The sequence below is a fragment of the Fulmarus glacialis genome, unplaced genomic scaffold (genome assembly GCF_000690835.1).
Source record: "Fulmarus glacialis isolate BGI_N327 unplaced genomic scaffold, ASM69083v1 scaffold3433, whole genome shotgun sequence".
NCBI lineage: Eukaryota > Metazoa > Chordata > Aves > Procellariiformes > Procellariidae > Fulmarus > Fulmarus glacialis.
Window position 1 is genome coordinate 24,165 of NW_009204691.1, and position 24,319 is coordinate 48,483.

General features: G+C 34.3%; 1 protein-coding gene across 1 annotated transcript in view; it reads left to right on the forward strand.

The window, feature by feature from the left end:
• Nucleotides 1-24,319, forward strand: part of LRRC49 (leucine rich repeat containing 49) — a gene marked incomplete at its 5' end in the record, with an annotated part of 52,679 nt that overhangs the window by 23,585 nt on the left and 4,775 nt on the right. Inside the window, 5 exons of the mRNA XM_009575071.1 lie at nt 3,587-3,734; nt 11,743-11,826; nt 16,805-16,956; nt 19,684-19,921; nt 21,222-21,407. Coding sequence (XP_009573366.1) covers nt 3,587-3,734; nt 11,743-11,826; nt 16,805-16,956; nt 19,684-19,921; nt 21,222-21,407 — 808 coding nt within the window. The remainder of the gene's footprint in view (nt 1-3,586; nt 3,735-11,742; nt 11,827-16,804; nt 16,957-19,683; nt 19,922-21,221; nt 21,408-24,319) is intronic.

Genomic DNA, 24,319 nt, shown 5'->3' on the forward strand with positions numbered 1-24,319 from the left:
AAAAGTTGGATACAAACTCAACAGACATGTAATTGTTTTTCTTCGTTTGGTTGCTGAATTGGAAACCTGAGAGAAGGAATGTTCTTAGCCTAATAAAAACAAGAAAATATCTTTTTTTTCTTAGCAGAATGAAAATTTATAAATACGTTGTTAAATACTTGAACAAAAGCAGTACAAGGGGAGTGAAAGGTTGACTATGGTAACATCTGTCTTCATCAGTAGTTTAGTGGCTAGAAACCTGGGAAAACCCAAGTTTTCTTCTTTGAATGTTTTTTGAACACACAGTTCTCGCTTGGGTGTTCTATCAGACTATAGCAAGTATGTTGCCTTCCTTCTTTTCTTCAGAGCTTTTCCCCTTTATGGAACATGCTTTAAAAAAAGTCATTGATGCAAACATACAGAGAAGGAACAACTGTCTTCCTAAGCAAGTAGGCTGTAACAGAGGACAAGTGTTCCTGTGTCCTATTCTTGCCTGCTAAATGTGTGAATGTGAATGTGTATCACTGGTGGAGGTTGAGCTTACACTACTCCAGAATACCCTGCTGCTTAGTAATTGCCCCATTCTCTTATGAGGCAGGAGAAGTGGGTTTGCATCTCCTCTGGCAGAGGGGAGAATTGGATGCAGGACTCTGAGCATGCAAACAAGATGTAAAACTGATCTATTCGGAAAAGATTTCCAGGAAACAGTTTTTGGTAATTTAGCCCAAATTCACAACTTGTTTCTGTGTTGCTGAAACTACCATTTTAGCAAAGATAAATTCATCTGGGAAGAAAGAAGGACAGGGAGGGAGAGGTGATAGCCATAATTTGGTGGGACTCCTGCAGGAGAAGGTCTTTTGGAAAGAGAAGCAGATATTCCACTCGAGAAGATTGAATGAGGCAGTCTGAAACAGCATCATCCACAGCTGCTTTGTATTTCACAAGCAGCTTAAAGACTCCTTTGTGGTGAACAGAGGCTAGAGGGAGTGTTGAGATGTGGCCTCTGATTCCCGTAGGGTGGTCACCACTTGGCTCTGTCACAGCAGTCTGCATGCTGGGAAGCAGACAGAAGCTTGGTTGTAAAGTATGCAGTCTGTTTGGTAAGTGTGTTACATTAAAGCTTTGCTTGGCTTAGGATTAGGATGCCAGTGTGACAAGTACAGTATATTCAGTTTTCTACATTACATTTCTAAAGCTGTATTTTTCATGTGTGTGTACAAAGATGTGAAAACATAACTATTTTGCGCTACTGTTTTGCTCTAAAATTGAGCTGCTAATAGGGCGGCTAAAAGCAGGATAAAGCAAGCGCATCTGTTTTACCTCCAGAATGAATGTTCTGGTATGCTGAAGCACTGAGAATTTCAAAGCACAGCAGTATGTGTAAGTGGAAGTTCTTGAAAATACTAGCAAACTTTCGACTTTTCTGTCATTTCCTGAAGAGATTGATTTTATTAAAAATCTGTAAATCATATGTAATGGTGGAAGTACTGTTTGGTTAAATGTTTAGTGGGAAGTGCTTGGAGTAAATATATTTAATGCTTTTAATAAATATATTTACATTATTTGAAACTAATTTTGAAGACCAGAAAATTTTCATATTTGTCAAGCAAAAGCTATCCTAGCCTAATGGAAGTTCAGTTATCTTTTCTTATTCTAACATGTTTACAAGTTTGCTCTACTAACTTCTGTGTCATTTGGGAAGATTATCTTTTATCTTCAGGACATACTGAGTATGTATTTTAAGTAACATGTCAGCCTGATCTTCCAAAAATGTGGTTACGCAAGCTGTTTATGGAAAGGAAACCGGATCACAAAGAGAAACGGAAAATTGTAGTCAAACTTGTCGTCTTAACCACATCTACAATTCTTCAGATATGCTAAGACCTTCACTGCCTTCATTGGAATCTGTACACAGTTCATTTTCCATCAGTTCTTATGTTGTTTTAATACACTAAGCAGAAAGGTAGTAGTATCTTCCACTTCACTCTGTCATTTTTCTGCTGCATCCATTGGGTACATTGTGTAGAAGTTAGTTGCGTGCTGTACTAATTGCATTGGGTTTTTTAAGGTTTGTATTGGGTGATTTCTTTTCTTTACTCCTGCTACCTTATGTTGGTATCCAGGCCTTTTTTCTGCTCGTTGTGACTGATTGCTCTTTGGTGATACTATTTTTATATTTTATCCGTATTTCTTTTTGTTGTTGTTGCAGAAATTGTTTTCTCTAATACCTAGAATCTTTCAGGGATATTTGATTCTAAAATCTGACATTCTGGTAGATGTGAAGCCCTTTGCAGCTGAGTGTTAGTCCTCAGCAGATTATTATATGCTTGTTTGAAAGTTGGGTGATACCAATGATAAAGGCAGTTGCCACTTTTTTCAATGACAATCTTTAATACGAACATCTGTACTGCGTACAATTTCTGATCCCTCAGGTCAGAGCACACTTAAGGTTTGGTATCCTTCCAGCTATTAGTGGAGGAAAACTTTTCTTGCCACCAAGAGTGAGAAGAATTATAACCAGTTGATGCAATCAGTAAGATTGTCAGAATATTAAAAAAAAGGCAATAATTCCATATTTTCCACTTCAGAAATGTCTCCTATTTCAGAATGTCATTAAGTATTTGTTTATCTAGTAAAGTGATCCTCTGTTTATATTTTTATGTGATTATCATTGATTCTTTTGTAATTTTCAGATTTTTTTTTAACTTCATTCTCAAAAGTACCAAGTCAAATTATTTCATACTTTCCACTTGAACTTACTTAACTTCATAATACAGACTTGACTTTTGAAGGCCAAAGCACATAAGGATGGGTGTACAGTTGTACATTTATACACTGTAATCAATTTCTTAAAAGGTGTTGGGGAGTCATATTTACTTCTATAACTGTTCAGCTTTTTTTTAAATCAAGTTAAATAGTTCTCTGTTGTTTAAAAATACTCTTTATCTGAGTCAGGTGCTTTCTTTTCACATTCCATCTTCAATGAAAGGAACATGATACAGGCTGTACATCTCGAAATATATTTTACACAGGCCAGTTATTTTTGTCAGGAAACCAAATCAGATTGTCTAAAATCAGATTGTCTAAAAGGCCAACTTGTCAGTGTTTGTAGATTTAACTTGGAATAATAGACAGATCTGTTTTGAAGATAATATGATGCTTTTGTAATTTTTTTTTTTTCTGGTATTTAATGATGTTACAAACACCCAGGATCATTCTGTGGTATTTGTGGTTGGCTTTTTTCTTGTATTTTCCATGGTTTTCATGCTGGCTTTGATGGCAAATACACCTTGTATTGTTTTTTGGAATATGAGTTGATATGTTTCCTATTTTAGGGTTTTTTTAGGTGAAACTATACTCCCATAGTTAACAAGTTCTCCTTATTCTGCATCTCTTCTTACCTGTATGTGAAGAGATTAAAAAGTTTAACAGTAGCATCTGTTGGTATTTCAAAATACTTGTAATTTGATTTATCATACACAATATTGATGGGTGGGTTTTTTCAGTACAGGTAAATATTAACGTTCTATCCTTAAAAAGTAAAATCCTCCATCTCAAAATTATTCCTACTCTATGACATTAAAACTTTAAACTTTTTTGGTTACAGTTTTGAGGATATTCTGTGCCTTGCTGATTCCTCATCTTTGTCAGATATCACCCTTGATGGCAATCCAATAGCTCAGGAGACATGGTACAAACACACTGTTCTCCATCATATGATGCAGCTCCGACAGCTAGATATGAAGAGAATCACAGTAAGAAATTTCTGTTTTTATCAAACTTACTAGATCCTTAAATTCAGAAGTAAAATATAGGGGTTTCTGTGTATATATGTACATTTAAAATACCACCATTTTTTCTTAATTTAGCATGGAATTGAACGGTGTATAGACATTACAATATTTAAAACTTTAATCTTTTTTCTTTTGTCCAAGTATTATGTAAAGGTGTGCTCTTTTACTTCATTTTAACATGTTTATTTTTAAATGCTTAAACTCTTCATTAGTAAATACTATGTGATCAGTTGCCATGTGACATGAGAGAATCTGCAAAGCTTTTGGTTAGAACTTTCTCAACACAGTCTTTACTGGTTTGCTGTATAGCTGAAAAGGAACAGCATATTTCTTCCAAAGGAATAGTCTGTTTACCGTAAAATTGGTGTTACTGGTATCTTCTTTCATTTAAAAGTCTTGTTGGTTTCTTTAGTCTGCCTCCCTAAGGAAACGTAGTGATCACACTGTTTGTGCGTGTCTGTCTGTAGTTCTCCCTTCCTTACCTAACCTACTCTCCCCATTCATTCTGTTTCTGCTGCTCAAGTTCAAGTAACCCTGATAAGGAAGAGAGGACTTGCAGACAACTAAGTTTCCTACAGACTTCCTGAAAATACAGTGTAAGGTAGAGGATGAAGGGCTATCACTGGGGGCCTTACCATTAGGTCAGCTATTTTAGCTCTTAATCTAGGAATAGCCATGCTAATTCTTCTGTGTCTACTCAAAAGTGATGTGTAAGCATGACCTTCTTATAAGAGAAATGCATCCAACAGCAAGATAACAAATATAATGTGCTTTACAAGCAACAGTGTTGCAGTGTTATCTTTTTTGACCAGGTGCTGATACATATACCTTATTTTAAATGCTTATTTTCTTTGTACAAAGGCTGTACTGCATTATAAATCGCACATGTTGTTTTACTATCTATCATGTTGTTCTGTAGCCAATCCACCATGAGCATAAAATAGAGCCAATTATGATGTAAAATATAACACGTATGTGGAAAACATTAATTTTAAAATTAAAGTGCTTTGGGACATGAGTAGTTTACTCCCTGCATTGAAAATACTAAATACTTGTTTGCTTGCAGGTATTCTATGGGTTGTTGTGGGTTTTTTTTCTTTTGTGAATTTATACTGCCTGAATTGAATACTTGCTAATTGCTTTGCTTTTTAAAAGATCATTTTCTCAATATTATTTCAGAAACTTGAGTCACGTAAAGAAAATGTCTCTCCCTCCCTGTCCCTTCTCAAGAGGAGGCGGATCCTGGTAGAACTCTCAGTGGTGGGAAATACTGTAGAAAGAGCTCAACCTCCTTTTTAGACTCTATGGGATCTGTATGGGGAAAAAGCTATTAGAAATGCACAGCCATGGGAAAAACTTAATCTGCTTCGCACCTTGTTAAACATCAGAGAATCAACCACAAGACACAAAGCCATAGAAAACCAGGCTTCACCAGTTATACTGCTCATAAATCTACTTGTAAAAAGAATGTTTTGCGTTCTTTTTATTTGCCTTCTGGTTTTTGAGCCTTGAGAACTTTTTTTAGTATTTTCTCCATGTGGAGGGTGCTATATGTTTTCTCCAATAAAAACTGTGTTACCCAGATAATCATATGACTTAAGAAACTGGGATTTTAAGAAAAATAACAAGTATCATGAGGTGTTTGATAAAATTAGAGAGTTGGCAATGCCAAATCCAGCTATTCTGCCTAGTAATGCAACATGCTGTTGCCATCAGCTCTAAGGGTAAATGTAACTTGGGGGAATTGGAAGTACAATATTGGGTATGTGTTTTTTCTCATTCGATTAGCATACCTAAACCCTAATTACATATATATGATCTTTTCTTCATTAGTCTTAAGAGCGTCCAGACCATTTTGAACTTAAGCATTGCTTTGTCTTGTAAACTGAGAGTTGGACCAGGATGTTGGTTCTTTCTGACTAGGAATTCTTCACTAACCTGTTCAGAAGCTCTTCTGCTCGAGAACTGGGTTTTACACAATTGTTACTTCTGCTTTTAACTTTTCTTTTACTTGCTGGCTTCACTGGGACAAGAATATTATTTCAAGAAAGAATAAAATCTGAAGGATATTTTCAAAAGTTTGTTTGAAGCTTTATTCATCTTGGTTTTCAAGAAGTCGTATGCTCTTTGGTGCCAGGCCTTCTCTATAGGATTCTCTGGAGAAAGGGAACCTTGGGGCAAAAGTCTGGTGGTAACTGCCTCTGCCTTAGGGAACTGTTCAGAAACATATAGCTGCCATGAAAATCAAATACTCTGCACTTGGAATAGAAGTTTTTTGCATTGTAATTGTTCTAATATTTCCTAAGTCGGGGAAGATTTGCCTTTATTCAAGGGATTGCATCATATTGTGACAACTTTTAAACCCTGACCTGTGAGGAAGTTGGTGTTTTCTTAGGCCATCTCATTCCTAAGCCATTTTTGAATGTAAGATTTAAGCTATTAAACCACTGAGGCATGGACCCAGTGGTGGTGAAATCAGTGGAGGTTAGTCACCTGTAACGAGTTTCACTGTAAGACTGTAAACACTTATTCATTGTCCATTTTCCACACTAGAAGATGATTTTCAGCTGAAAAACCCATCCACTTTGTATTGTGTATCAAAAACATCAATTCAATGGAAATCTTTTACTTTCTCAAACTTCGGTATCTCAATCTAGAGTCTTGAAGAGTGGGGAGGAGGCTGAATTACAGTGGCTGGACAGATTGCTCTGTCACATGTGTTAACCATCAGTAACTGTAATAGGTACATCTTTACCTCACAACGAAGGTGGACTAATGTGATTTGATTTATGGTTCAATGAAATAGGCTTATGTGAAATTGAAGTGTGTTACAGTGAAAGCAGGCTCAGGTTGCATATGTAGTCATTTACATTGTTTTGTTAACATCCTTTAATGGTTGTTTTTCTGGGCATTGAAGCTTCTTGAATGCGTTTTATAGTTTGAACTTTTGAAAAAGTGGACCTATCCAGTGGCGCTTACAGTTAGCTGTGACCTATCTTTTTTCCTCCAGTCTTTCATACCAGTAAGCAGATATTGTCTGCAGACATGTAATAAAATACTAAAAGATGAATGAAATGTGTACATATTCCTTACTGAGAAATTATTTAACCAGGAACACTTGCTATCCATCACTTTAAATACACTTTTTCAACAGAATTTAGTAAGTGTATATGTATGTTTATATATGTGTGTGTATATATAATATATAGTTTGTTTTTTTTTTTAAATGTGCTGTGGTTCCCAAATTGAAAGACAAGCTGCATATTTTTAACAGTAAAACTTCACTTCTTTTCATTGAGGTTTTATAGGTTTTGGACGCTTAAAGTAAGAGAGCTGTGTTTGGTTTTGATTATTTGCTTAGATATTTCTCTGCTGATCAGGGAGCAGGTTCTACTGCTTCATCCAGAATAGAATGCGTTATCGATTACATCACCACTGTGAAGTGTTCTGGTTTTTTTTAGGGAAGGATCCCTAATATTTTTTTTCTTTCCACTTGGAAGTAGGATACTTCAGGAACTTCTAGTCATTCTTGTGGATCGTAATCCTCTCTCTTAAATCAGGTCTTGTGAAAATACACTAAATTAATACTAAAAGTAAAAAATGGAGATACATCTCATTGTCAAATATCTCTCCTAAAGAACGATTCATCAAAAATTTTGTACTTGTTATTTTCTGTGGCTAGATTTTTACTAGAAACATCCTTACATTCTTACTTCATTCGTGTGTAAAATCAGCCCCTGTGGTATACATAACAAACAATAGTCTGCCTTCTGCAAGTATAAGTGAGCTAAATTTTGCGTATCTTAAGCATACTGTGTTGAGTCTCTTTATGCTTTGAAAGCTTAAATGTATATTCCAGGCCATTCTTCATATTCTCCTTTTTTTTTTTCATTACCTAAAGTAATTTATATCAAGTATAGTATAGCTGTTTCTAATCTATAGTAAAAATATTCGAATAATTTTAAGGTAGATGTACTATGGAAATGAAATGCTGCATTCCTTGTGTGCTAACTTAGCATCTTTCTCTCCTGTGACTTAAATGGTATCATTTGTTGAAGAAGAACTTGTTTGAATAATATTGAAGCAGTGGTGAGGAAGAATACATGCATTTCACTGTGGTCTCTTTAGGATCCTTCTCAGGTCTTGCTCGATGTTACCTCTTTGAAGGACTGATGACATAATGATAGGTTTGGCCAAAATCTGTGGTGTCACAGTTACGGTAGTGCTTATGTAGCAGCAGGGGGAGCTATCAGCATGCCAAAGCTACAGATACAGTTCTGTTACAGCTCTAATGGAAAGTTTTTATAGGGGTGGTAATAGCCTTAATGTGCCTTACTCTTCTTGTGGTCTGTCGCTACTGTTGCTTCACGCTGAGAACGTAAACCTGCAGCCTCAAAATCTCATTGCAAGTGAGACTTCTGCTTGTTTAGGAAGTACATCCCTCCCTTCCCCCCGCCGCCTTTTGTGGGTTGGTTTGTGTTTTGTTTGTTTGTTTTTTGTGAAGATGGCTTCTTAGCCATTTAGAAAGTTTTTAGGTGGGAAGTGGAGGGCTAATAAATGGAGGAGATTTCAATATACAAGAGGACGTCAAAATCCTTTTGTAATGATCTGGCACTTTGACCTTCTGGAAAAGCATCCCCCCCCCTTGTCCAGCATGGTTTGGTTTAAAGACAAGACAAAATTATGGATAATAGCAGCAGAATGATGAGGGGGAACAAAGAAGAAGGGAGATAGGAAGAATTTCAAAAGAGCTGGAGATAAAAGAGGAAAAGGGGTGATAGTAAAAATGAATTGTGGCAAGGTTATTAAGGGCTTTGGTTTATAACTTTGTGGATTTTCCGGGGGATGGGGGGTGGGGGGAATGTTGTGTTTTTCAAGATTGATTGCATGTGTTGTGTAAGATTAATCAAGAAATGTATACTGATTTGATTTCCATAAAAAGTAGATTTGGCCCTTGATCTTTATTCTGATGTTTTCTGTGTCATTCTGCCTTTGTGAATACTGAGTAGAACTAGGATATATTTTCTTTTTAGGCTGAGCTAATTTCTTTTGTAAAAGAAATAGTATTTTTTTAAATGTCTGTAATTAGGATCAACTTTTGATCAAGAAAAAAGTTTTATTCAGTTAATAAAAGACTCTTGTTAGAACGTGATTTGCATTAGTTCATTTCATTCTTTGTATTGAGACTCTGTTGGCAGGGAAGGTACTGGACTGACTTGAATGAGAGCAGTAGACCCTCGTGTGGAAGACGGTATCATAAAGTATGAATTTGGGCTGGATTAAGGGAAGGCTTTGAGATGGAAGGTACAGTAAGAAGAGATATTTGTGGAAGCTGAGAGAAAACTGAATTAGGGAACTTTGTGGATTTTGGCCTTAAATTTTGAAAAACAAAAAGAACTTAAGTTGTTTTGAAAGGAATAAAATTAATGAAGGCTAATTTGCTATAGATTAGTGTCATTTTGTTCTCTCACTCTTGCCTTCCCCAGTGTGAAACACAACAATACCTCAGTTAGTCTGGAGCTGAGTCTGTGTTGACTGGCCAGCTGTTTTCTGCCAAATAGAATGGATAATTTCTGCTTGCTGTCCCTTGGTGGGAAAACTAGTTTACATTTCTCTTCTTTCTATATAACAATTTTATATAATCAAACCTCCGGGTTGGGGGGCGGGAACCAACTTAATTTGAGACTTCTAAACATACTTCAAGTTATTTAATATGTTCAATGTGTTGACAAGTCATTAGAGAAGATTGACGCTGAAATTGTAAAAAGTTTGTTTCTTTAGGAAGCCAAGTTAAAAAATGTAAATGCAAGGTCAAATGAAGAGATTTAATTAAAAAATAAAAAAACCCAAAACAACTCTAACCCACTTTCTATAGAAAGATATCACTAATGTAGTTTGCTAGTGTTTATATTTTATTTTAAGACTTCAGGGTTTTTTAAGTAAACACAAGTTTAGTACACTGTAGCACGTAATTGAGATAAACGGCTATCATGACCATCATGTTTGTAGTTCGTACCATTTTGAATCATATCTTGAGGAACAGTATATTTTTATTTTGCGTTATTAATTATACATTCATATTTGTGACATAATACCTGCGTGGGGTTTATTTAATGATTTTCACAACCTCACCCTGAACCCTCCCATTCAGGTACTGGGTTTCATTGTGTTTTGTTGTATTGGGATCTACAAGGTCTTCTGTATCCGTGTGTGGTTTTATTTAATTATTTATTTATTGTTGATTCTCAACATGGACTAATGACCTCTTGGGGTCCCTTCTAACCTGGATTATTCTATAATTCTATGACACCAGCCCCTTGGTAATAGCCTGTTTAGGAAGAACTGAAAAGCCCAGTAGCAGAGGAGGCTGCCAGCAAAACTTCACCCTGAAAAGGCCAGAAGTTGCTTTCAGAACAAAAAAAAAAAAAAAAAAAAAAAAAAAAAAAAAAAAAAAAAAAAAAAAAAAAAAAAGAAAAAAAAAAAGAAAAAAAAAGTTAGGCTTTCCAATTAGCGTCCCACAGAAATTCTTGCATACAGTTGGGTTAGAGAAGCTTACTCTGTCCAAAGCCTCATGCCTTAATCTGCATTAAGGTATTCCTCTTGTTTAATATATGCATATTAGGTTAAAGTCATGGAGGAATAATTTGGAAGTTTGTTGTTTAATCACCTTTCTGATTGATGTCAAAATCCATGGTATGTCAATGGGCTTCAGGGGGTGTACACAGATAAGAGTAAGTTTGCTATGTGAACCTAACTTCTTATGCTTTGGAAATTATTTTCTTAAAAATGTAATAGTGATGCTAAGTGTGAAGTTCCTGTTTTATTTCGTCATCCAGTAAGCATTCACCCATGTGCTTAGGGGTTCTTACAATGCTCTAATCGTAGCATGTTTTATTTATAGAGAAATTTTGACATATCGATATGTCTTCATGGTTGATGATGTTTTCTGTTCATTTTTGTTTGTTAATTTTCTTAACACATAACTTTCTGGAAAGTGAAAGTGAAAAGGTTAGGACAGGAGCTTTCTATTTTGAGGGAAATCAAAACATGTTCCATATGTTCTGGGAAGATACTTTAATAGAAACACCCAAATGGCAAGTGAAGTAAATCAAAATAAGTTAAAGCATGCTTCCCAAATATTTGTGTTGGAAGGACTCTACACTTTTTACTTCATAGTGAACATTTCTTTTGTTACTTGGAAAATATATGTTCTAAAAATACTGTGCTGTGAGAATGTTTAGACTTCTGTAAACAGGGAGCATTCAACCTAATATGGGTGTATTGCAGCATTAAATTACCAGGAAAATTAGGCATCTTCACTTACATGACTTTCATTATTTAAGAATCAATGTCTTTCTTCTCAAAACTTCTTATTGAATAGGTAATAATATTGGTGAGAAATAATGTTAATGTACTATAGTTAACTTTGAAAATATTCTTTTCTTCTCAAGTTCTGTTGCTGGTTGAGAGAAGTAAGCCCCTGGAAACAGTTTATAATGATAAAAATCAATCTTAGGTTATGATTCGAGCATAAATAGAATTAAGCTCATTCGTTCTGTGTCTTTTCTTACAAAAAAAATCCACTAATTGCGAAAACTACTACAAAGATACAAAGATATAATGCACTGTTATATTTTAAAATGTTCTTTTTCACTGTCATACTCACCATATACTTTATACTTTTTTCAAAGACCTTTACAAATACTAGTTTTAAATTGCTTTGTCTTCAGCATTTGCATCTGAGTAGATATCTTCCTTTTGTATTTCTTGATTTATTTATAATTACCAATTTTTTTGTTTTTAATAATGTTTAGAAACATTAAAATGTTAAAAATCCTAGAATTGTATTAAAATTAAAAATTGCATTTCAAATACAAACACAAAAATATAGTAATAATTTATCAGTAATACTTTTCAGAACCTGATTAATTCCTCCTTTTATGAAGTTGTTTTTCTTTTTTTCATCCAGGAAGAAGAAAGACGTATGGCATCTGTTGCAGCAAGGAAAGAGGAAGAAAGGAAGCGTGAAAGCCATAAACAGACCTTGCTTAAGGTATTTTCTATGGCTGTTCTAAGCCTTCTGTAAACCAGTTTAAAGCAATAATCTGTATCCTAATTTTTTTGCTGTACTACTTATATATCCCAATATGCCTCTCTCTTTAAACTTTTTTTTTTGCCTATTAAACAGTGAGTTCCACAACTGAAACTCTTCAGTCAGCTATGCAAGTTATACTTTAGTAAAAAAACCCAGTTGAATATATGAGTGTGATATATGTAAAAGGATAGCAAACTTCATTTTCACAAATTTAGAGATAAGGTAAATCCAGAGTAAAGTAAAGGACTTCCCAGTGATTTAAAATTCCTTGACCTTGGTCTCCCCCATTTCAGGTGAGTGCTCTGTGCAGGGTGTTCTGAAGTAGTTTTTCCTTCATTCTTTCCTGTTGAAGTTGTTCCTTTTTATAGAAAGAGTTAAGCAGTCATTAGAGCAGCAGCTAGACTCCAGCTGTCATCTTTTTTCAGAAGACGACTTATCTACCAGACCATCTGGCCTGGTTAATGCTTAGAGCCATTCCATCTGATGTATATAACAGAGGAGACTGAGGTGCACTCCAGAATACTCTTTTGGGGCTGGTGACTAAATGAGCTATGTTGCTAATAGGAGACCGAAGTTCAAGGATCTAAGAGTATCTGCATTCCATTTGTTGTGTGAATATCGCCATTTGTCTCCAAATCATTTTTCTTTGGAGAAAAAAAGGTGCCTAAAACTTTTTGTGATCCAGTGATGGTTATACAAAAAGCTCTTCCAATTTGGCAGTCAAACAAACAAACAAAAAATTTTCATATATCCATGTTGTTAAGTTACCTGGGTAAAATCATATTTCATGAAGGGTATTAGACTGAAAGTAGTTGCAGGAGCCTATAAGAAGTGTAGCAAATGTATATAACTCTGAAAAATAAAAAGACACAAACAGAATGTTAACAGTATATTAAAAGACATTTTAGGTATATAAAAAAACCCCAAGAATCTAAATATATGAATGGGAAAAAAAAGAATTCCATGTCTAGTGCCTAAGAATATATTTTGATTTCCTGTGTATTTGTATCCATGTATGTTTTGATTTTCTATTAAAAAAAAAAAAAGACTGTAACAAAAAAGTCTTAGATACAGTCTTTTTTTTTTTTTTTTAAGCAGTGTCATGGTTTGGTGGTTTGTTTGGTTTTTGTTTTTGTGGTGGTGTGGGTTTTTTTTTTCCTTTCTTTTAAGATACTGATGTATTTAAAGTCTCTTCAGATTTGAAGTTTTGGTGCCAGTTCTTAGTAACATAAAGAAATGGGACATTAGTAAGTAATATTCACACATGGTGTTATTTTATGCTGTTGAAAAGCTAACTGTCTCTGGACTGGAAAAAAAAGTAGGTGTTTATTGAAAGTGTTTATTTGTAGTTCATGTTCTTAACCATTGATGTAATGTTTCCTTGTAGCAGAGGGATTGTTTGTCTTGATGGCCTAGATTTCTCAGTGCATTTTGCTGGTGGAAACTTCCCTTAGAAGAAAAAAAAATATTTTTAATGTATAATGCTATTTTTACTCAGATTCCAACATTAAATTGTAGATTTTGTAATTTAATTGAGGTATCTTCCTTATCTTCAAATAGTTAAGTGGCGTAAGAGCCAAATACCAATATCTTTTGTGTGATTCAGTGATTTTGTATCTTTCCTTTTTCAATATGTTCTCGTGTGTTATGATTCTAGTTTCTTTTTTCCTGTTCCACATGTTTGAATTGAAAGGAACAAATCTGCTCAATGTCCAGTGAAAAAAGTTGCGAACTATGGTATTTTCTTTATAGTTAAATCTGAAGAAAACATTTAGAGAATCATATTCTGCAATTTTTGTTTTGTCACTTTCCTCCAGACTTTCTTAAACTACATGCAGTGTAAATGAGACTATAAGCACTGATTCAGTAGCAAACAATTGCTATTTTCCTCTATTCACTGCATCGGAAAAGTTGATTTCAGCAATGTCATCTCTTCTTTCCCTTGCTGATACTTGTCTACCCTAACAGTAGAGTTTCTTCATATCTCTTTTTCCAGACTTTTTTTTTATTGCTTAAAACACTCCTCTGGGAAAGTTTGAGATGTACTTCAAAATGTACAGAGAATGTAATTCCTTTCCAACAGAGGCTGAACTTAATATTTACTGGAACAAGAAGTAGTTCCTGCTAGCAGAATCTTCACACCTCTAAAATTTGCTTTTTGTAAAATGAATTCTTGGAAGTTTTCAAAGCTCCTGTAGGAGTCCAGCAGCCCACAACTGAGGGCTAACAAAGCAGTAGCGCTGTATGGTAGTTGAGGTTATGAGGAGACCCTCACCCTCCAGAACAAACAGAATTTTCTAGATGTGATTGGAAGAAAATGCTGACTATTTCAACTTGCCTACTTTCTGTGACATGAAGCCAAGTCATCACTGAAACCTGTAAATGTTGGCCGTTTAGTGTTCTGTAACCAGATAGCATCATAACTCTTTGGGCAAGTTGAATGTGAAATAGAGTTTTGAGCTCTTGAAAATGGAAAAACTTTCAGAAGAAGAAAATTTTTAAAGTAGTTTCCATGTACTTTCAGTGTCAGTTATAGAAAATTATGGACATAATTTTTATCAGCGTCTAGTAGATCTATCTCTTCATTATCAGTCATTGAAACAGATCATGGTGTTTACTCTGAGTATAATAGCTGCAGCGTGAGGGATTTGCATGCAGGTATTAAACATTTTACTGTGAAACATTTATATGCAGTTGTTCTTTATTCTTAAGGAATAAAGGAGTTCTTAGGCTCTACAAATGAGCAGTCACAGATGATGAAATGCTTGCTTTTTTTGTTGATCTACTATTTTCTGTTTATTTATTTTATATATTCATTTGTGGTGTTTTACACTTCATATCTCCCAACACTGAGTACTGTGAGGAACGTTAGTGAACTACATTGCAGTGATGTCCACAACTCGCTCACTGTGAAAGGAATTATGTAAAAAACGTGATGGTAACAGCCACATGTTACTCTAGGGGCACAGTGAGTATAGGTCAAACTTAATACATCAAAAGTGTTAATTTCAAATTGTGAAATTAGGTTTACCTTGGTCCCCTGCCTTTCTCCATAGGCATATCAAATACATTCTCTTTTTTTTTTTTTTTTCCTATTTGAAAAAAGGGGCTATAGTAAAACTTTGTGGTTTGTGTTGATTTTTTTTCCAGCCATAGAGTCTGTCTTAAAACAGAAATGTAAATGTTCAATTTTAAAACAAGCAAAGCCTTTCTAGCCTTCAGGATTTTTTGTACAGTCTTGTAAATCCTAATCAATATTGTGTTGTATTCTTGTATCTTCATCAGCCTAACAAAATATTCTGAAGGAGACAGAAACTAATGTAATGATATTTAAAATGATGATATTACACAGGCTTTAACACTGGTAAGAAATTGATAAAGGTGTTGAGCTTATGCTCTAAGGAAACTTATGTTAACAGGGATTTACCTTGCCCAAGTCCCTTTAGACCCAATTTGAGATCATTGCAACTTGAAGCTACAAGTACATGCTGTTTCAATCCAAAATTTCATCGCATTCAAGCAGAATATTCATTAGTACATCTGAAGAGTATGCACCTTTTATCCTTCCCCTGTTTATGAGTAAAATTAGTGACAAATACACAGGCTGCCTGTGAACTGCTGTTTATACTACTTAGGGCAAATTCAGGTTTGCCTTCCCCCCCCTCCTCCATTCCAAGAGGGGGACATTTGTTTGTATTCCAGTTCCAATAGTGATGTTCTGAAGTACATAAGAGAAATTAAAAGATTCTTAGAATATCATGGTTTTTTAATACTTTCTAAGAGTGGGAAACTTTAAATTAAGGTTGTTACTTTGTATGGACTTGAAAGCTACATTTCTATAGCAACATCAATTTAGAGTATGATATTATAAACCATGAAATCATTGGCTTTGACTGATACTCTGTTTCCTCCATATTTTGTGTTTTGTGGATGTAAATTTATTTTATGCTAAGCTCCTCTATAATATTTTCCTCTTAGAAACTTTAAGTCACTGAGTTTCGTTGAAAGTAGTGTAACAGTGAGATGGCTGACTCCCAGAGAATTAGATCTGGTTCAGAAAAACCAAATGAAGTGAAACTAACAATGGATTTACCCTTTGATATTATTTGTATTGTGCAGTTTTCATTTGATGAGAGTTCAGCTGCCAGTTCATGAGCTCTTACAAAGCACCTTGTTCTTTAACCTTTTAAAGTATGCTAAATGGGATAAATTAAATCATATATATCTATATGATACAATGTGTATATATATATATACAATATATACAATAACCTATATATAGAACCATAGCTAATTGACAGGATTTGCATGACTGTACAAGAACAAGTACTTAATAGACTTTTGAAATACTGGTTCATTGACAAGACCTGTCTAGAATATAAAAAATGCTTAAAATACTATTACAAAATATTTTAACTTAGATCTGTTGTAGTCCTTGTGTCTATCACGAAAGTAATTTCATTTTCTGTTTTTATAAAATTGACTTTTTCCATTTTTTAGAAAATAACTTTTTCCCCCCACGCAGAGTCTTACAGCAGTTGCATAACTGTATTAGCTTAAGTGCTAGAGTCACTCTAGCAGCATGGAGAAAAGTACAAGCAGTATTACAAGCAGCTCCAGACTATCAAAGTGAGACTTCTGTGGTTATCCAAACTAAATAGTTTAACTTTATTCTTTCACAAGTTGTGGATTTATTATGTTACTTTTCTTGTTTCTGTAACTGCAAATTTTGTGAAATCATTGTTTGCTGGCAGTTATGCAAAATAACACTAGAACGATGCCTTGGTTTTAATGCATAACCACCAACCAGTACTATCGTTTCTTCAATTTAAAACATTTAAAATGTTTTAGTTAAGCAGAATATTTATTTTGGAACAAACAAGTGTGTTGATACTGCACTGTCATAACTTATTATGACTTTTATATCTTGTTTCAGGAAAAGAAACGGTTAACGATTTGTAATATTGCACATCAGTGGGAGATACAGCAGAATCGAATAGCTCTTGTGGCTTCTTTAAACCAAGATAAAGATAACGAACCCTGTCAGATCAATGGCAGTGCTGCATATGTATTTCCTGAAGAAAGCAGGTATTTTATTGGGAAGTATTTCTTCTTGTTCATGTCTTATATTCCAAGTTACTTCTTCTCACTTTTGAGATCTCACTGTATTTCATTATCAAAAGTAATATATTCAAATCAATCCTGAAAAGATGTTTTACTTCACAATTAAACCTGTTGGCCATTAGTAATAAATAATATATATTAAATAAGTAGTATAACAGCAACTCATTGACTAAAGAAATACAAGCTAAATTATTATGTGATTTTGCTAAATAAGAGAGGACTTCACGTTTACAAGAAATGTTAAATATGAATTCTTGAGCCTTCTTAAGGCTGTTCATTTCCTTGACAACTTAGATTGTTGCCTTCAGTTGAAATGAAGAAAATGAGGACATACAAGCATTACAAATGTTTGTAACCTCTTTGTGTATCAAGAGGTTTCATAAACTGAGTGTTGAATTCATGTTCTCAGTTTGAACAGCAGCATCTCTTACTGGACCACTTTCATACCCATGCTATTTTAACAATAGCAGTTCTTTGACTTAGTTTTATTCCTAAGTTAATTTTTCCTAAGGTAATTTTTGTATTGTTGGTTTAAAGTATAGTTATATTATTTTTGTGACACACTTTGTGCCTTGCTTATTTGCATCTAAAAGGTGGCCATCTGGCATTCTATATAATTTAAAAAACAAATGCAGAACTTAATGAACAATGTGTGCCTTGGATTGGCTAAAACCAAACTAGCACACTTTCAACCTGGCTAGCTCAGGCGAAAGCCTGAAAAAATAATCTGCATGAATTCAATAGCAAGTACAGCCTCCTGTACCCATCTGAGTTTCAGTCTGGTATTGGCTAGACCTGATTTTTATCTCCAGTCGAGTGCTGCATCTTTTGAAACATTTTTTATTTAGCTTTTTAAATTGCTATAGTTCTCTCTGTTCTTGTGCTTCCAAAGCTCTTTCCCCCAAACATAAGTTTAGCCACTGCTTTCTTGCCTTTTTGGTTTCTTCACAATTTAATTCAGTGTTGGTAATCATCCCCCATGACCAAGTCAATGTAACTATGGTAGCTTCAGCGTTGTCCTGTTAATGAACAGATTCTCGTTGCTTGAGAAATCATGCTTTTAAGTAACATATTAAGACTTTTTCCACGGAGTTGTAGGAAAGATCTTGGTGTAATGCTATCTCTGTTTATGCTGGATACAGTGGCTAAAGTTGATTTATTCCTTGTAGTTCCTGACCACAAATGTTAGGATTCTTTTGTCAAATCTACAGTAATAAAACATAATGCATAAAATCTGTTTCCATGTTCTTGTGAAAGTTTTTGTAGTTTAAGATTTGCAGAATGCGTTGTAGAAATCGAAGTGGTTACTTCTGTGAAATACAAAATTTCAACCCCCCCCAGAGGTTAACAAAATAAACCATGTGCTTTATTTGCGTATCTTATAATTCTCTTATGCAAATTACAGTGCATTTAATTTTCTGAGTTGGAGACTTCGGTTTGGAATTTTTCTCTTTCATGACCGGTTAGAGAAGTGAAAGTGTGATAGTGATCTTTATCACCAATTTATATTAGTTTAAACAGATTAATGAAGATGTGGCAATGTGTTAGAATTAAGAAGCTGTAGATAACACTGCCATTTTTTGCCTTGAAGCCTTATTGCTCTTTAACCCCCCTCTAAGTTAAAATTGACATTGATCTACTGCTATGTTTTATAATAGTGAAGAATTTCAGAAGATATTTTCAAGATGAGTGACTAAGCAATAAAATGGCAGGTGAAATTCAGCACAGATAAGTAATTACAGCTTCACATTGAAGTGATGGGCTCTCACTTTTCAGTCAAGAGTGAAATCTTAGAGTTCTGGTTGATTTTGTCAAGAAAATATCAGTCAAGTGATAACTGGTAGTCAAAAAAGCAAAATACATTAAAAATACTAGGAAGGTAGTAAAGAATGAAATAGTAACAATCATTATGCAACTTCCTAAACCTGTGATTTGTGCTCATCTTGAATTCTCTGTGCACTTCAGATGCAGTCAGCTGAGTGTATCATGTTGGAAGTAAGACACAGAGATGAGAGTTGAGAATACCTGGACTTACTGCTTAATTTTAAAATCGCTCTTGTGAATTGGGAAGCTCACATTATTTTGAAGAAATGCTTATTCATCCCTATTAATTAAGGATTAAACAAAGATTAAGGATTAAACCATAAGATTATTCTTGTCTCTAAGCAGAATAATGGATCTTGATATCCTGATCAGGTAATGTGACATATGGGTTTGAGGAAGGAGTGATACTCTTGTCAAGAATAAAAATAACTGTTCAGTACTGTAAATAGCATTATCCTGCATTGGTTTTAACAACTGTCTGTTCTTAAAGTGCTTACTCATGTCATAACTTTTACATTTCATATCGGAAACAGAATGTGAAGGTGACTGTGCTTGAATAAATACATCATTTTAAGTGGGTTATTAAATATGAGTGATTTATTTATTTATTCCCTGTCCAACTCAAATACACCCAGAGCCTTTCTGCCAGAGAAGTAGAACATTTGCAATGTTACTTGATGGAAAGAGGATTTTCCAGCCCTTAATGTTTTTGAACCAGATTGGGTACTGCAAATGAATGAATGCAGAGAAATGCAATCATATTTGGCAGTTGGGCTTTGGTAAATGAAAGGACAATCATTCAATAGAATGATGTTACTATCTCAAAATAATCTCATTTATATCACTGCATTTTTATTTCCTCCACAGGTCTCTTGATACAATATTGAGCAGTGCAGTACAAGGCTTGTCTATTCTTGAGTCTCATTTAGTGGAAGTGGAAGGGGACACTCTTTGCTTGTATGGTGCTGGAGCACTGGAGTGCCTGGATCGAAACTGGAGTGTTCAAACAGCTGGAATTATTGTCACAGTCTCCTTTATGTTCATAGAATTTGATGAAATTGTTCAAGTGTTAACAAAACTGAAGATAAAATTTCCTAATTCTGTGGTAAGAATGCCTCAAATTTCAGCTGTGTGAACAGCTATGGAATATGTATTCTCTAATAGAACCTTAATTTGGTATACCCTTGAGTGCTTTCAAATAATAGATACATTTGTGAATTACATATTTGCTTGGTGTTATCCTATAACGCTAACTTTAACTTGATACTTCTTAAAAATCAAGACTTTAATTTAGATTCTCACACAGGATGGTGTTTTCTTTTCAGACTGGTTATTATTTCTCTTCATTCTTTTGACCTAGCTGATTATTTTTAAGTTGCAAAACTGATGTGTAAATACAGTACTATTCTACAGTATTGTTATGGATCCATGGTATCAGGAGACCTTAAATTGTGTTATGAGTTCAAAGATTAAATAGCTGATAGGATAAAAAGAGAGAGGTAAAATTCAAAGCGAATAGCTAGCTAAATCAGTACAGCTCTTGGAATTCCTTCGTTCTTGATAAAGCAAAACAATATAAATGAGACATCCCTTTAGTACTTCTTTTTTTTTCCTTTTTTTCTTGGACATTTAAATCGGTCATTTTGAAGCAAATAGTGATGACATACATAAAGCAACTTGTTACTTAGATGATATGCCTCTTGAATTCCCTGCTTCTTTTTAAGATTTTGAGTATAACAGAACTTAATGGTTTCATTGAGATAGGTAAATTTGTCTTAAGTTCCCCACAAATTTATCTATCTCAATGAAACAATTGTTTCATTGTGGGGGGGAAAATTTGTGGGGGATAGCAGAATCTCAACTAAATTTTTATCTTCACCATCAATTTTTCCTCCTTCCCCTTCCCTCAGTAATGTTACTGTGTAGCCAAATATGCCATGCTCATAGGAGCACTAGCATAGGGCATGGTTCAAAGAAACAGGAGGATATGACTTAATGCCAGCCTGCTGTGGCCAAAAAAGCAGAATATTTAAAAACATATATTGTACTTATTTTTACGTGTGGATGTTGCAGTTGCTTTACTTGCAGAATTAAAATAAACATTGCTCAAGTAGTATCGCTGCTTTTTGTAACATTGAAAATATTAGTGCTGTTACTAAAGGGTTTATAAATTGCTTAGGGGCTTGTAATGTTGACATTTCTAAATATATGTAATAAACCAATTGGTTGATACACTGATGTGTTTTGCCGCAAAGACCTCAAATGAAGTGAGCTCAGTTGCTTCATCAGACCTGAAGACTCTTTATTTGAGTTTAAAAATTGCTTGAGTGGCACAGAATAGGAATAATTGTGTTCACTATTGTTTCTTTATTTAATTTATTGTGGTTTGACTTTTTTTTTTTGAGCACCTGAAGTTTAAGGAGACAAATCTTGTGACGCTGCAGCAATTCAATGCATTAGCCCAGATGCATCGCATTGAACAGTTGACAGTTGATCCTCAGGGAAATCCAGTTGTCAACTTTACTTTGTGGAAATACTATGTTCTGTTTAGACTGAACCATTTTAATCTACAGAAGATAAATGGAATAAAGGTAGGACAGTGTTGCTTCCTTCTTAACTATTGGTCTTACAAGATAAATTAGCATTGTTTTTTAAAAAAGCAGATGAATTGCTAATAAAATGAGCAGGACCCTGTCAGTATCCTTTCAGTATTGCGGGGGGGGAAATTTTGTGTAGACTTCACCATATAATTTCTTGTGCTGTGTATTTGTTAAGTCCAACTGCACTGTATTACAATTAGCAAAGCTGATAAGATTCTTAGTCGCCATAAAAATGTTGTATTGTCTCAGATGTTTGCAATTGCAAATGACAATCCAAATGTATACCTGAGTGGTAAGGATATACCTGAAGGGAAGACTTTTTATTATTATTTCTGCATGTGTTTCTAAAAAAGAAAAAAAAATATTACAAAACTGCATGATTTTACTTGATTTTAAGAAGCACTTCTTTATTATGTTCAAAACAATCACAGTGCTGACATTGAATATTTGTGCCAAAATGTGTGTTTGACAGACTTAGTAGTTTACAATATATGATTATTTATATTTTTCAGTGTTACAAAATGTAGCTAAAATCGTATTTTTTCCTGTGATAGGCTTAAAGAAAAAAGTCTATCTTCTTTTTTTTTTTGCTTGCTGTGTACAAGATCATTAGTGTGTGGTTTTTTGTTGGGTGTGTGTTTTATGTTTAAATAAATAGAAAGTTAGGACACTAATTTTGCTATTCTTTGTACTTTGATTCCCGTTTAGGTCAGTTGAAAGTAAATTTAGTCAAACATGTAAAATGGTTATTTTTATACTTGGGCTTTGATCACAAAGGGAGCGAGAATAGTTATGATGCAACACAATGTTTGAATGTGCATTCAATTTTAAATGCTAAATAAGTTTAAGTGGTGCTGTGGAAGTTAATTAGAGCAAAAATAATACATAGCTTTAGTGTTTAGATCTGGTGTTTTAATTTGATTATCATCATCATATGTTTTGGATTAGATATCTTACTTGTTATCTGATAACCGTAGCATGAATGTTGTGGTTTACTTGGTTTTAGTTCTGTAAAACATGCATTAGTTGCACAGAAGAGTAGGAGTGGGTTAAAGAGCTTACCTGAATTAACTATTAGAGAAAGGATGAGAAAAGATGAAGGATGAAGGCAAATATGACTCACTCCAACAGCACAGTATCTTGAAAAGGAAAAAAAAAAAGTGGTGGTTAGTTATCCCATGAGAACTTTAAAATAACCTTGAATTTAGTACTTTACAAAACATACCTATCAAAGTTGATTTAAAAAAAAAAAAAAAAAAAAGAAAAAGAAAGGTTAAATGTGGGAAATGTGGGGTTAAAGTTTTTCTTTTTTACTGCATTGTATTTTCAAAATCAACATTAGTGATTCAGATTAAAAGAAAATAGAAGATAAATCTTACCTGTTTGGTCTTCATGGAGAAAGAAAGGAAAAAAAAAAAACCCACAAAAAAACCCCCACAACTATTTAAGTAGACTTTTTGTTACGATGTCAAGGTCAGCAAATTCAGTCTTTGAAGGAAAACTTTTAATTTATTAGTGCATGGATTTACATGTAGCATGGCATGCTATTTATGTAGGACATATGTAAAGTAGATACGTATGACTGAAGAACATTTTTGTCCTCAACAAACTTGTTGAGCCAGACGACACTGTATGAAGATGTGCACACAGAAATCTTTTCCTATTGTCATTAATCATTTGAAAAGTGTCATAGCCAAGCAGAAGAAAGAGATGAACTCTGATCGCTGTTTTTCATTAGTCTACAGCAGAAGTCATGGTATCTGGCTTTGCAGATATATATTACCATTTCTTTTAAAATCAATAATAGAAAATCCTGTTTCAATGTAAAGAGTACAAACCCCTGAAGTGTGCTCTCAGACCTTAGATCAGCCCTAAATAATAAATTCAGGTGGCGGAAAGGGAAGTGTGCATATTCTGCTATTCTGATTATCATTTGTTGTGCAATGTTTGTGAAGACTGTTGTGTTGCCAGCTCCGAGGTACATATAGTTGGGGACTAAAAGCAATATATACTAACTGAATTAACTAAATAAATTGCATAACTCTAGCACTTTTAAACTTAAAAAGAAAAAAAAAAAAAAAAGCAAGGTTTTATTTTCTCCCCAGCTTCCCCCTTCCATTCCAGTTATGTTCCAGGCTAGAAGCTGAGTGTTAGTTTCCCCCTAACAATGATTTTGTTCCCCGGTCAAACTGTTACATTTACTAACTGTGAAGAAGCAAATTCTCTTCATTGAGGTACACTATTTGAAGTCTTTCCCAGTGATAGTAATCGCAGATTAATTAAGAGTTGTCAAGGTTTGAAGCTACTAGGCTTTACAAAATGCTTTATGCCAAGTGGTGTGGCATACAATATAACAGATGCATCACATTTACTGAATTGGTGCCTGTTTTCTGTAGTCAGCAAGAAGCAGGCATAATAGACTTACATTTATGTGATATTACCGTTATAATCTTTTTGTGATTAATGGAGCAAACAATGTTACTGGAGTAAGATAGAGAACATGAGTTTCTGTGAACTAGAGTGTATTCAGCATTGCTGTCTCTGTTGACCTGGTCCTTATGCTTCTCTTAACATAAATAAATAAATTAAAATAACTTATTTTTCCAGCAGACATTTCTGGCTGCAGTGGTCTTTGTTTCCCTAGCTGCCTTCTGTGGTCTTTGTTTTAGACCTTGTTTCTGTTAACAGACTGTTTAGCAAGGTCATCTACTCTTAGGCTACTAAGTAAGACTGACTTAATTTTAAGTGAAAATGAGCAAATCTAAACCCTGTGAAAGTGGAATTGACTTTACATTTCTAATTTCCTGACCTATGTTTTCTGTGGTGAATTTCTCCCTGCATTGTGCTGTTGCAGTATACTTTAGGCAAGGGTAGATTGTAGATTCTGTAAACATTAAACAAGA